This window comes from Branchiostoma lanceolatum, chromosome 3, assembly GCF_035083965.1.
Source record: "Branchiostoma lanceolatum isolate klBraLanc5 chromosome 3, klBraLanc5.hap2, whole genome shotgun sequence".
Lineage (NCBI taxonomy): Eukaryota > Metazoa > Chordata > Leptocardii > Amphioxiformes > Branchiostomatidae > Branchiostoma > Branchiostoma lanceolatum.
Window position 1 is genome coordinate 17,391,418 of NC_089724.1, and position 13,346 is coordinate 17,404,763.

General features: G+C 41.7%; 1 protein-coding gene across 2 annotated transcripts; it reads right to left on the reverse strand.

Annotated features, from left to right (window-relative positions):
• Positions 1 to 847: 847 nt before the first annotated feature.
• On the reverse strand, positions 848 to 13,132 carry LOC136430710 (soluble guanylate cyclase gcy-31-like). 2 transcript variants are annotated; one of them, XM_066421528.1, is made up of 14 exons: positions 11,782 to 13,132; positions 11,130 to 11,234; positions 10,491 to 10,587; positions 9,948 to 10,069; positions 9,255 to 9,335; positions 8,103 to 8,343; positions 7,832 to 7,985; positions 7,301 to 7,430; positions 6,784 to 6,930; positions 6,505 to 6,651; positions 6,045 to 6,201; positions 5,744 to 5,853; positions 5,476 to 5,562; positions 848 to 5,169 (listed from the first exon to the last, which is right to left on the reverse strand). In XM_066421528.1, the coding sequence occupies exons 1-14, from the start codon at positions 12,478 to 12,480 to the stop codon at positions 4,909 to 4,911; spliced, it is 2,538 nt and encodes an 845-aa protein (XP_066277625.1). In that variant the 5' UTR covers positions 12,481 to 13,132; the 3' UTR covers positions 848 to 4,908. The 2 variants fall into 2 exon arrangements, with proteins under 2 accessions (XP_066277625.1, XP_066277624.1); XM_066421527.1 differs by having other exon boundaries at positions 8,103 to 8,346.
• Positions 13,133 to 13,346: the final 214 nt, after the last annotated feature.

The following is a 13,346-nucleotide window of genomic DNA, read 5'->3' on the forward strand; positions in this document are numbered from 1 at the left end:
CTGGAACTGAAACAGGATGACACTCAGGCTAGATACGGTCGGGAGGTCATGATCGGCTATGTGCGACAGGGACTTTAGCTGGATGCAGTTGTTAATCTGATACAAATTATCATTACGGGTTTGAACACGCCCTAAAACAACACAGACTGCTTGCTTGTGTCCATAATCAACGATCGCGACTAGCTATAGCGATGACTGTATGGTGAAAATATGTTTGAAATTAAGGTCGAAAAAGCTTTGGCGACTATGAAATTCACACTGACGATGACATTCGTGAATATGATAAAGCAAAAACATCATCTTAGGGTTCAAACGAGCAGAATGATATGTTGACCGGATCAGTTACTTAGATCAATGCTAATCCTTTTTTGGACAATTTCCTATTTTTGGAAACTAGGTGATACAGAGACTCTAGCTCGATAGCATTTTTTTAGTTGCATGCACTGGGTTGTAGTAATAAGTTAGTATTGGTCAGTATTTTGAACCTTCAACTCATATACTCATGTGTTGTCATATGTCGACTTTTCTCTGTCTGTGTACAGCTAGAGTTCTAAGTGTGTCGCGATGAGCAGGTGAACCTGTTTAGATAGAAATGGTTCTTGCTCTCGAAAAAGTGTTTTTCTGATACCTGCAAGTCTAATTAAAGCCTGTGTATAGGCATTTGATAAAGTTTCTTTTTCAATGGCATTGGATACATCTACAAAGATATATCATTATCTCTAGACTTGATTCATCAAAGTGATTGTCACGGACATAACGTTTTAACTTGTGGGTTGCATTACTACATCTTATGATCTATCAGTGTGTTCAGTAATGCTCGTGGAAATGAAACTCACATCAAAGCGTGCATTTTTCACGTCAAATTTTATTGGGAGGATACAACAACACAAACATCATGAGTGGCACTTATACGGTGCATCAAAATTATGTCTACCACATTCTGAAGATGTCTATGTCCACAGACTAGCTGAGCAGGATTCACAGATAATGTATTCCTGCACACACCCGTTATACAAAAACAACACCTGGGGTACCTACTATCAAACATCACAGACATAATTACAAACATAGATGGTGATCAAAGATGATGTTCTTTTATGTAAGTGCATCGGAGATTTCGTTGAATTCATTTGTTCACACACAGCAATACATGTTATTACATCATGTCTGATTGCACATTAATCCTAAGTAATAATCCATTGTTCAACGTACCTAAGAACTGAAGATATCAGTGCTGTCCAAGAAAAGAGAATAATGGGTAGAGGAGCAAAGAGGAAGTTTGATGGTATAATGCAAGGGCGTGGCAAAACGCGCACCTGACAGTTGTCCAAATTACTCGGGTTTTTTATATTCACACGCCCTTTCATTATACAGATCAAAACTTGGCGTTTCACTCTCACTCCCCCATCATTCCTTTCCCTGTAACATCTCTTAGGAACGCGTCGTTTTCCGCAGTATATACATTTTTGTAACAAAGAACCATCTCTAACAATGTACACTTAGTAAGACGTTTATGTGCTCATCTCAAGATGGCTCAGAGTTAATCAGATCTCAATATTTCGTAGGTCTTCATTCATGGTGAAAGTTTCTAGTTTTGTCCTTAGGTTCATTTCACGATTTTTTCGTGGATCTAAAGCCCCACAGACCTGTCTGTCGTATATCAGTGTTCATGTGTAGTATGAATAAACATTCACTACAGTAAAGATCAATGGAAAAAGCCCTTGCGGAGGAATGGAAATAAAAGTGATTAGCGATAAACAGTACTATTGATGGTTTTGTATCTATGTCTTCCCTAAATATGACGTCACTGGAACAGCAAATAAACGGACCTATGTTGAAGGCTGCATAGCAATTTTCGGTCGAGATTGACTAAAACTACGTAGAAACAAAACATGTTCATCATCATGACGAAAAACCTTGACAACATAGGTGCAGAAGGCCTCTAAGCTTCTACTTTTGAAATCCGATTCCTCACGTATAACCCTGTACATTTGGATTCATCACGCATGTTGAAGGAACGAAACACCTAAAATTACGTGGTATCATGTATAACATCATATCTAGTAAATCAAAGTTCTGTCAAAGCAGCGAAAAACGTTACAAGGACAGTTACATCCGGCTTGAGCCACAGCCTCGAGCACAGCTAGAACGTCAGCACAAACAACGACCATGATATCTACAGTCGATGCAAGGCCAGAAGGCCTGAAAATCATTATGGATGCGGATGAGACCCTTCCCTACCTGATACGACAAATAGAGGAGGAGGACGTCACAAAGACTGCGGGATAACTAGGGGCATCACGGGACCTTATGGGATGTTGTAGGAAAGGTGCTAAAGGCCTGCTAGATGCATCGCCAGAAAAGATTCTCCTTTTAAAGTAGACTTTACTGATAGCAACTACTATAAAACGGCGAGGAAAATTTATTTGACATGTCCACTGTCAGGCGAAAGTTAAGTTAGGGGGGTCTATTGAAACAATTCACAAACTTCTGCCACTAGTCCCTGATTGGGTTGTGTTCGACCACCTTGTGCCAGTCTGCCTGAAAGCTATTAAGTTCTCAGCACTTTAATCTCAAAATAACACGAATCTTTCGATCCACCAACATCGTAGTCATCCTGCAATGTGTTGCTTTGGTAAAGTTAGTCAACAGGCCGTGATTATAGAAAAACGCTTTAACTGGATAAAATGCTAGAGGGTCTGAAAAAGGGTCATTAGTGTTGCCAAATGCTCATAGTATAATGTAAACCGGGGGCACCACAGTCTACACAGATCTATGGTTTCTCGACTGGGTGGTCTCCCAGTACAAACTGCCGCCCGGAACCCAGACCTGGCTGATGAACCTACAAGAACATCATCCACTTGCAGGACCTGGCAGTGCAAAACGCATTGAAACCACTAAAATGGGCAAGTACGCACCAATGGACATACGTAAGATCGTTACGTTAACGTTAAAGCTGCCAGAAAATATGATAGCAATGTTACGTCACGTGTAAAACTCTGCCGTCCATTGATATTATCCCACGTGTTCGCCTGCAATTGGCAACACGGCCTGCAATCAACAAAATTCTCGTATTGTCGAGTCGAGCTTGTCACAATCATGATATTTCTGAGTTGCTGTTCTAGTTCTATTCATGTAACCCGTAACCTTTGAAGTAGCCTTCGGGTCTTGCTATGTGGTGATAATTGAGTAAGAAGAAGAATTGCCATGGATACACACTAATCTTCGACAAAGGGTATCACTACAGTATCTGACTTCAGTGTCTGGTCATTTGGCAGTGGTACTGCATTGGAAGTTACCATCTTATTTGTTTGTGGGAAATATGAGTTTCAACTTGGGTGGGTACTGGCACGGCACTTGCCGTATTTCGATCAACCTATCTGTGGGTTTATCAGAAGATTGCCTATATGAAAAAAATGCTTTTGCATTCATACCCCTACAACCAGTTTCATTGTCCCAAGGACCAAAAAGATTTGAAAGTTTTTGTGCACCATCTGGAAGTAGTTATTTACGCCCTTTAACTAAAATGTCGAAGTAGAAACTAACATGTCACAGGAATGAACATTTCGTCATCTAAAATTGATCAATAAATATATAGTACCATTTAAAGCTAAAGCAGCACGCGTGGTCAGCTTGGGGAAGGACTTTTAACATTCAATCGAGATTAGAGGTCTCCCTGTGTCATTTCTTTGCTCTTGACTCCGCAACACAGTATTTTTACCAGTGGATAATCCGTTATTTTAGCCTTGTGCTTTAGCTATTGTGCAACTCCAGCTCCTTTTCTGTATCACAAGGTCTACTTAGGTATACTCTTTCTAGCTAACGTATAACGACTATGGCGCCAACAAACATTGGTGGGACATACCCATCCTAACTTATAACTGCTGATTGGAGACTTCACTTAACAAAAGTACTCTATGCTGAGTAAAACTGCCACATCACACCACGTCAAAAAAGGAAACGAACATGACAACTATAGTAATCACCGACTGGCTACAAGAGTTAGCACTCCAATGGTGAAGATCAGGTCAGGTGGTTCCTTGTTGCCACATCATGGCTTTGACCGATACCGAAAAGTTTTCATTTCTTACACTGTTCATTCCATTTGCCATTTGTTGATTGTAGTCAGTTTTGCAACAAATACGCCTAAAGTTATCTTCTTATGTTATCAGCCATTTTGGGCCATGATTTCGATGAATGTGAAACATGGTTCTAGATAATAATGAAAATTACTTAGAGCTGACAGTTTAACAAAGCCTATGCAGGAACACTTGAGTTAAAAAGAATGTCTATTCGTAGCTTAGATGGGGATGATTGCGACGATCCGACAGACGAATAAGGTAAACAGTGGTGATCTGCTGGCTGTACATCTAATTGGATACACTACAATGTTTTACATAAAATATCATTTTCCCTTGATCAATGAGCATTGCTCTAATAATGAATACACAAGCAGATCAGTGGTTAGTAAATGACGGTTAACATTGTCACCAGTAACGACATTTCTGTTGTAAATCCCCTGTCACACAGTAGGAAAATCGATCGTCTGACGAGTCTGCGAGGCCCAAACGGCATTTTGGTCACGTATTTGACAGATCGGCCGATGATCGCAGATCCCAGGGCCGGTTCAATGTGATGGGGTAGATCTTCGGGTGAAAAATGCGCTCGAGCCTCTGGCGGTTTTTAACTTCGGCGACCTTCTGGCAATCTACAAATACGGCCGAAGCTCGTCGACTGTGTGACAGGGGCTTTACTCTCATCATCACCCCATCATGTCTTACCATTGTTTAAACCTTTATAGAACGTGATTTGGCAATGCCTGCTGGGTCACCTGGAGCAAAATACCATAACACAGTGAAAGCAGATGACTGCCGGGTTTTGGCAACACGGTTCACACTTCCTTAGCGATTAAAGTATAACACAAACTTTACTCTGTTTTTCCCCGTCTTGGCTGGGGAACTCTTCGTCACTATTGTCGGGAGAGTGTTGACCAGAGGAGTATGCCCCACCCCTGCCCTTTCTGCTGTCAAGCTTTCTGGAACCCCCTGTCTCTCGGGGTACCATTAGCCTGGAGCTTTTCTTGCCACTCGTGGAATTATCCGAGTCATCTGAGGACGACTCTTCGTCTTTCCTTCCGGCTAGCCAGTAGGTCTTCATGCGGCCCTTACCCTGGAAGGAAACATCGTTTTAGTATTGGAAATAAATAAATAAATAAAATAATGATAGTTGGATCTTTACGAATTATTCCCCGTTGGTGAATGATGAGAAATAACTAAAATAAACATATTCTTCAACAATATCAACTTTTCATCTCTTTTGCATACAACCATTGCAATGATGGAGGTAGGCACATTATCAGTTGTTTATCTTGAAATAAGCAATATTTTACAAGCATCATCTTAAGTATAAATAGCATTAGACGTTAATGTACAAACGTTAATATGATTATGGTGGATATCGAAATCGAAGTCTTACCTTTATGGTGACAACTCCTCTTTCTTTTATGATGTAAGCCTTTTTCAGGCACTTTTTCATATCCTCAGAGATGTGTATGTGCATGGGCTGAAATTGGAAATAAATACATTTATTCCCCATATTAAAAGGTCTTACAAAGAATACATTACTTGCTGAATATTTAACACAAGTACCTGGGATTGCAATAGCTGTAGATCTTAGATACGATGAAATCTTATACGTTCATGAACGATCATCAAATGACACATATAATGATTACCATACTCACCAACCCTGTACTTTCCATCCGGGATGCTGTATTGACTGCATCTCCAAACAGGCAGTACTTGGGCACTTTTAGCCCCACCACCCCGGCAACTACAGTTCCAGTATTCATGCCTGAAAAACGAAACATTGAAAGATTACTGTCAGTAACTGCCACTGGATAGGTTGTATAGCGCACATTCCCACATACAACGTTCCTTTAAAATGTTGGCACATATTTGGCAGTATCAACAGTAAAACAACAACTATAAAATGTTGACTAATAGTGTTATGTGATGGAAAATTAATTATGTTCTCTCACTGACCTATTCTAACTTTGATAGGGTCTCCCGTAGATGGATTCTTCGTAGTGCTGAGAGATTTGAGCATATCCAGTCCAAAGTCAGCCACTTCAAACGCATGGCTCTCGTTCGGGATAGGAGCACCACTCTCCACCATGTACTCGTCTCCTACTGTTTCAACCTGGTGAAAGAAAACAAACCCTATCTGTACGGTATCCAGTTGTCGTGGGGTGAAGGTAAGTTAGTCGTTTCAATTCCATTTATCCATATACAGTAGCACATACAAGGTTGAAGTACACACCATGTACGTTTAATCATTAATTGTCTCTGCTGAAATTTATCTACAGTCTGAAGTAATGCTGGACTTTCAACATGTCCAATGCCCTTGTCACCATCTTTCTTTAAATGACATACATTGAAGACGTTGCATTTTTCTTCAAATGACATACCTTGAAGACGTTGCATTTTTCTTCAAATGACATACCTTGAAGACGTTGTGTTGTTGGGCTAGGTCATCAAAGAGCGTGTGACACTCGTTGAGCAGCGTCACCAGTTCCATGGGGCTGACCTTGCGGCAGATGTCCGTGAAGCCGACGATGTCCGCAAACAGGACGCTGACCTCGTGGAATATCTGCAGCAGGAAAAATAGGTCAAAATACTTTCTCAATCGGAGGTGATTAACTATCACGGCGTGTAACAAGCAGAAACTTTCTTTTATACGAACCTACCAGACAAGTGAGAAAGAGTTGGTGACAGATCTTACCGAACATGTATTGAGAGCAGCTTCTCCATTCCTGAGCCTTTCGGCTATGGGTCTTGGGATCATACTGTACAAAAGTTCGTCAGCTTTTCTCTTCTCTTTGTCGATCCTTAGGACAAGTTCACCCAATTCATCGTTGGTTTCAGCTTGCTGTTATAGAATTGAATCAAGATGAATATATGAATGTATAACGTCTACAATATTTTGGAGTATTACTTTGTTCAAGATTACATCTACATGTAAACTCATACCGATAGTAATGTACGGAAAGTCAACATTATTAATTAGCTTCATGTACCGCAACCCTCTGTAGATCAGCAGCTTTAACGTCACAAGATGCTGACTAACGCGTGACTGAGCAACATCCTTCAAGCACCTTTGGCTCGCAAAGAGCACCTTCGACATTGCTGGAGTCACGAGTCCAGAAGCTTACAAAAGTCAATAAATTAATCATGTGTCCTTAAGAGGGCCGTATGGAAGGTAGTTCTTATGTGCTTTCTTGTATTTTGGGATAGTATACCTTATTAACTGCTAACTTCAGCTCTACTGAAGGCTGAGTACCGTTGATGATCATCTCTCTAGTGCAGTCGTGCATACACAAGTCCGTCAGGTACAGTCCATAGTTGAACAGATCCTCCAGGTTGCCCATCCTGTGACGGTAGAAACACTGAGCACACCAAAAACTAAACAAACTACTGACCTCGATCATTGAAACTTCTAACATGACGGATCGTTTCAAACACTTATCCAAACGGCAACTATAGCTGGTTAAAACTACATGACCTACATGACAACTATATTCTAGACAACTAATCATTACTAAGTGGGAGCTTTCTGGACTGTTATGCTCAGACATATGATAATCATAGTTGAACTGGTTACCAAATTCTATTCCTGAAACCAAGAGGACACGGCATCGAAATAAGCAACCAATAAGTGACCGTAAAGTGTTTGTATCGCTGGTACCATGACATGGATACGTCTACGGCGCTACTGTTTATGTATCCTAACTAGGATAAAGAGCACTTGTACAGAAGTGTAGCTGACTTACACTGGCGTCCCCAAGAAGAGAACCGCGTTCCACTCCGACACGTACCTCATCTGCCCTTTGAGGCTGAGGTATTTACTTTTACCAGATTTGTTGGCTGCAGTTGGATGTAAGTGCTTGGCATCTACCGGATGCCTCTCATGGGGATGGGCGTCAGCTGTATCGGACCAATGCATATAGAGGCTTTTTAACATGACTGAGGTGTCCTGTAGATGTCTATAGGTGGTCAATATTTCAATGGTTCTAAGATGTGATGATTAAAAGACCACGATACCTGGTGAGCGGAAAGGTCGTGCGATGTCGTCATGGACCTCGTCAGCCCTCCCTCCGTCCTCTTTATGAGCTGCAGCGCGGTTCTCAGCCGGCAGCTTGGTCACCTCGGGCACGATGTTGGCTGGGGCTTTCAGGGTGGTGCAAGCAACCTGAGCTTCACTCCTCTCCCCCTCTCCCGTCTTGGTATAGCCGACTACTTGTACAGCATAGCTAGCGTCTGGATCTAGGCCTCCTACCGCCACCTCCTAAGGGGCAGTTACCAGACTGACTAGATATTCAACACAGTGTTGGTAACACTGTACAACCGTGGATTTCACAATATCAAAAACCTGCGAGGTATATTGATACCGATGATCACTGAAATACATTCGTACAAATTAAGGAATTAGATCTTACCATGCCTATAAGTTCATATGATGATACGACATGTCACACCCATTTTCAATTGATTTACTAGTATAACTACGCCTATTCAAGTATCAACATATAGCAGACAGAATCTATTCACACTACGGATAATGAAAATACAACAAACCAAGCAGGCCTCATCTAAGCAGTTTATAAGAACTGATTTCGAGACACCAGGCGTGGCATTGTATTTTAGAGATGCGCCGAGCACTTAAATATTCATCACGGGACAGCGGAATCAACAGAAACACTGCAATTTACTTCACTTCAGTGTCTTATTCTATTGGCAAACTTTTATGTCAGTGGCTGGCCAAGTGTGCAATGCTGATTAACGGCTTAACTCTGAATTGTAGAGTTCTTTATACGCACAACAAGAAAGTCTTGTCCTGTCCTTGAATTGTAAGGACAAATTCTCAGACACTGTTCGAACTCACCCAGTCATCATCGTTGTTGGCGGCTTTTGGCTTGGCCAGGTTGCGAGTCAAGAATGATAACAATAATTCTACTGTTACAAAATGTGAAACTGTGGGTTTTCGGAGAGAAGGGTGGGTGCTTTTCTCAAATATCAAGCTTGCTGGGTGGTGACTGGTACAAGACAAGGGCGTGAAGCAGAAACAGAGTGTCTCAGACGTTTCACAGAATGTATACAGCCCTAATGACTTCCATTTTTTGTACGTTTTCCTTTTCTTGTTTATTTTGAGGCCGCAAAATATTGAGACAATCTATAAAACAGGATTCCAGCTACCGTGGTTTTGGCGTTCCAGACGTCCGCCCTCATGGGTTCTCCCACAGCTTCGCCCTCCTCCGTCACCTTCTGGTAGTACACCTGTGTGGGTCAACACAATGTTTTCTCTTTTAGCATCAAAAAGACCAAAATCGGATAGTCCAGATGCAATACTGAATGTCGCCTTTCAATGTCTCACCAAAGGTTTGGGAAATTCTGGTCAATTAATGACTCGCAAAGACACTCAAATATTTGCTGTGTTTCTTTTTTTTAAAACTTTGCCAAATGTTACATTGTTTTGGGAAGCTGTCTAGATTCTAAGTAAGTAAAAAGGTCGTGACGTTACAAGGAATACACAAAATCCATACAAGGCAATGTAAAATAATCGGCAGAGCAGTCATGATTGCCAAGAAATGAACACCGTGTATATATAGTAGATAACGCTGCATTGTACTTTGGTCTTTCACAGCGTTCAGTCGGCTTTGTATCGATCAGACAACACTTCATCTGTGATTAGAAAATGCCAAGGTTTGTGATAGAACGTTTGCCAGTTAAAAGATACCCGTAACATTTCTCCAAGCAAATACCAATATCCAAGCAAATCTCCAAATGTACACTATAGACAACGACTAGTATATCATCAATATGACGATCTGCCGTGTATTTTGACTTATGGTTATGAAGGTGCAAAATTAGGAGAGAACGATGGCGAACCTGGTAGCCATGGATCTGCTGCTGCTGAGTCAGTGACTTGGGAGGCTCCCACTTCACCTTCACCGTGGTGGGGTCGACATTCTCCACGCGCACCCCCCTGGGCTTGCTGCTCTTACTGAACACTATAACATACATAACAAACACATACCGTCCTTCATCAGTCGTTTATCAGGGCATGATATACAGCAAACAGATTGTTTTCCTTGAACAGATATGAAATTCCAATGATATTTCATTTCTTGCTGTGTTCAATGAATACGATTCTACGCTAGTGTACTACTAAGTCCTCGAAGTATACTACAAATTATACCTACCAAGTATATCATACATGTACATCCTGCGAAGTCAAATTTTATACCCATTGAATGAAATGGTATAATTTTCAAGGTACACAGTTTTCTACAGCTGATCAATCTGTAACTGGTCTCGGCTAGCATCAAAACTTGGTCGTACATTTTTCCTCGCATTTCTCTTTATAATGGATATTCAACAATACGCCACAACGACAGTTAAGCGGAGCACATGTAATATGTGATGACTGACTCTGTTCTTTGCTTCCTCTGCAGGGAAGTGCAAGGTTTCGTCGCTCCACTGGGCTGTCCGAGATTAGCTCGAACACGTTGTTGGAATGTAACAGAACCTGGTGACATCATCATTATGTTGTTACACACACCTTTTGAAACATAGATGCACGATCTCAAACATAGATGCACGATCAATAAAAAGGGTTAAGGGAGGTGTGACATGATGCCTAAGCGTCTACATTCACAGTTAATTCCATGCACTGTTAATACATGTAATATAATATATCCATAATATGATATCATATGCTAACGGCAGCTGTCAACTTTCTTTGCTACTCCTTCAATTACCTTAAAGAAGATGGTACTATATTTCTTTACTAATGCCAAGAATGGTATCTTCGTCAAATGTAAGATGGGAACATAGGAAAACAATAAATCATGCGGGCTGAAACAAAACTAGTTACGAATACGATAATCTTCCCTCAATAATCACCAAATAATCATCAACGCGTTCTAGCAATTCTTGACCAGCTATGTTCAAATGTAGTTTTCATAAAGGTTACTTGTCACAGTCCCGTAAGACATTACAACAACTCATATGCACCCCCCTCCCACAAAACAAAGTCTACTCACAAAATACAGAAATAGAGAAACTTACATTGTCCCACGTGAATTCGATATGCTGTGGCCTAACAACAAAGAAAACATCATTGACGCGCTCGCCGACCAGTTCTGGCAGGATTTCTCGTAACGCCATCCCCACCTAGCAGGGAAAGGAACCCGCTGTTTCATTGCAGTGATTACAAGCTTAACATTGGACTTGCTCCTACAACTCTGTAAAATAAGCCCGAAGTCACGAAAGTACACCTATGCATCATCAACATTCGATCTTAGTTTTTTGCTGTTGCATTTTCAAAACATTGATATCATAACAGAATGTGATTTAAATTCGAAACCTATGAATCCATTACTACATGAAAATATGGGAGGATTTTCACCTGGACGCGTATGTGTATAGTGTTTGCATTGGGCTTTTCCTCAAATGATATATTTCAATTTTTGTTTATGAATTAAAATGATTTTATATGTCTAATGTAGCTTTACAGGCTACTATAGGTATGTATGTCACAATGAATTGTTTGCATCTTTCAATACCGACGATAGAGTGTACGTAGGTCTTGCATGACGGAATATGTGCACATTTCATACACAAATAGCCTTTCCTTTCGCCCCGCAATGTGCGACGTGTTGGTACATACCAGTCTACTGGTTGGATAGTATAGAGGCTGGAAATAGGAATAGTTACATACCTTAAATATAACCATCTCTCTGCCAAATGCAATGTGGAAGGGAAACAAGCTGAAGAAATGATGGCTCTCTACGGGAAAGATGTCGTCCAGGCTCTTTTTTGGCTTGATTGTGTAGGTGGGCATCATGCGGGCTGTGTTATCGAAGTGCATGCGATAATGTACAAGTGTCACACCCTTGTTCAATTCCAATTTGAGTTCTTCTGACATCACTTCGACTTTGACATCTTTTTCGAAGAACTGCTTGCTGAGCTGCTTGAGAAGACCCCTCACCATATGTAGGAAGCCCGGCCGCTTGCTCCGGTATCGCACTGTGATGCCGGTACTGGACTCTTCTTGGCAGGAGAAGCTGGGCGGCTTGATCTTCGGGTATTTGTAGCGGTAGTATTCATGGAGGTTATCCAGTCCATTTATAAAAGATGCAATGTTTCGGCCGAGTACTCGCAATACTTTGTCGTATCCACTTCGAGAATAGAACTTAATAAGGGATATGCCAAGGTCGTACATAAGATCGTCCTGGGTTTCTCCCGTGTACTCGCATGCTGCCGTGGATAGACGCAAGAGGAAAGTCTCGGGGTAAGACTGGTTGAGTACAAAGCTGGTCGCCTTGATGCCTCCGCGGTTGCGGATCTGCTTCCAAACGTCCACGCCATAGACCCGTTTGAAGAAGTCGTGAATATTTTCTAAAAGTAAGCCATACATGTTGGCAAGGTTCTCCCGTACAGTTTTATGAACCGTTAATCAACAGAACTGCCTCACCCTTCTTTTGTAGCCCTGTCCTTCTCTGCCTAGGTGTGTAGTCTGGCTACTCCCTGTCCATGCTTACTCGGTCATCGTTGCTTGATGAAAAATTCCTACTCGTCGCTGACAGACTATTGTCCAAAGGCGGTAGAAAGCAGGCACATACCACGTACGTGGTAACGACGGTTCTGTTGTGACCCTGGGCTTTACGTATATCTGTGACCAGCGCGCATGACCACACACACACAAGTCGAAGGATTGGCTCTTCTCAGTCGGTAGTAATTTTGTAGTAAAAATCATGCAGATGCAAACAGGTTGCCTGGTAACAATCTCTCTTGGGGACATGTAGCAAGGATGAACCACGGGAGACGACGAAGCCGCGACAGTGCTTCACTTCGAGGAAGCAAATAAACTGTACTTACAGCTCCACACACTATATAGCACCATGCACATGTATGCCTTGGCAGCTACATAACCATTAACGCCGCGCATCTACGAACACGTCATTGTAGTACAGATGTACTCTGTGATATTTCTATTGGCCTTTCATAAAAGCTTTACTGAACTGCATTTCGTCAATTTGGTAAATACGTACTATGTATAAAGGTTGGTGCTCATCGGCAGCTATATAGGTTTGCGTTCTTTAAAACCCTGGGCCCAGGAGCTGGCGTACCGATTCTTGTTGGCTGGTAACGTTGAGCAATTATCAAGGTTCCCGCCCGACGGTGCCCAGCTGGTGTGTTCCCAGCACTTCACAGTAGGTAAGGCTGGCATACCTGATTCAGGGAGACGCTGTGGGGAAATGTACCGTGTAATTACGGAATAAT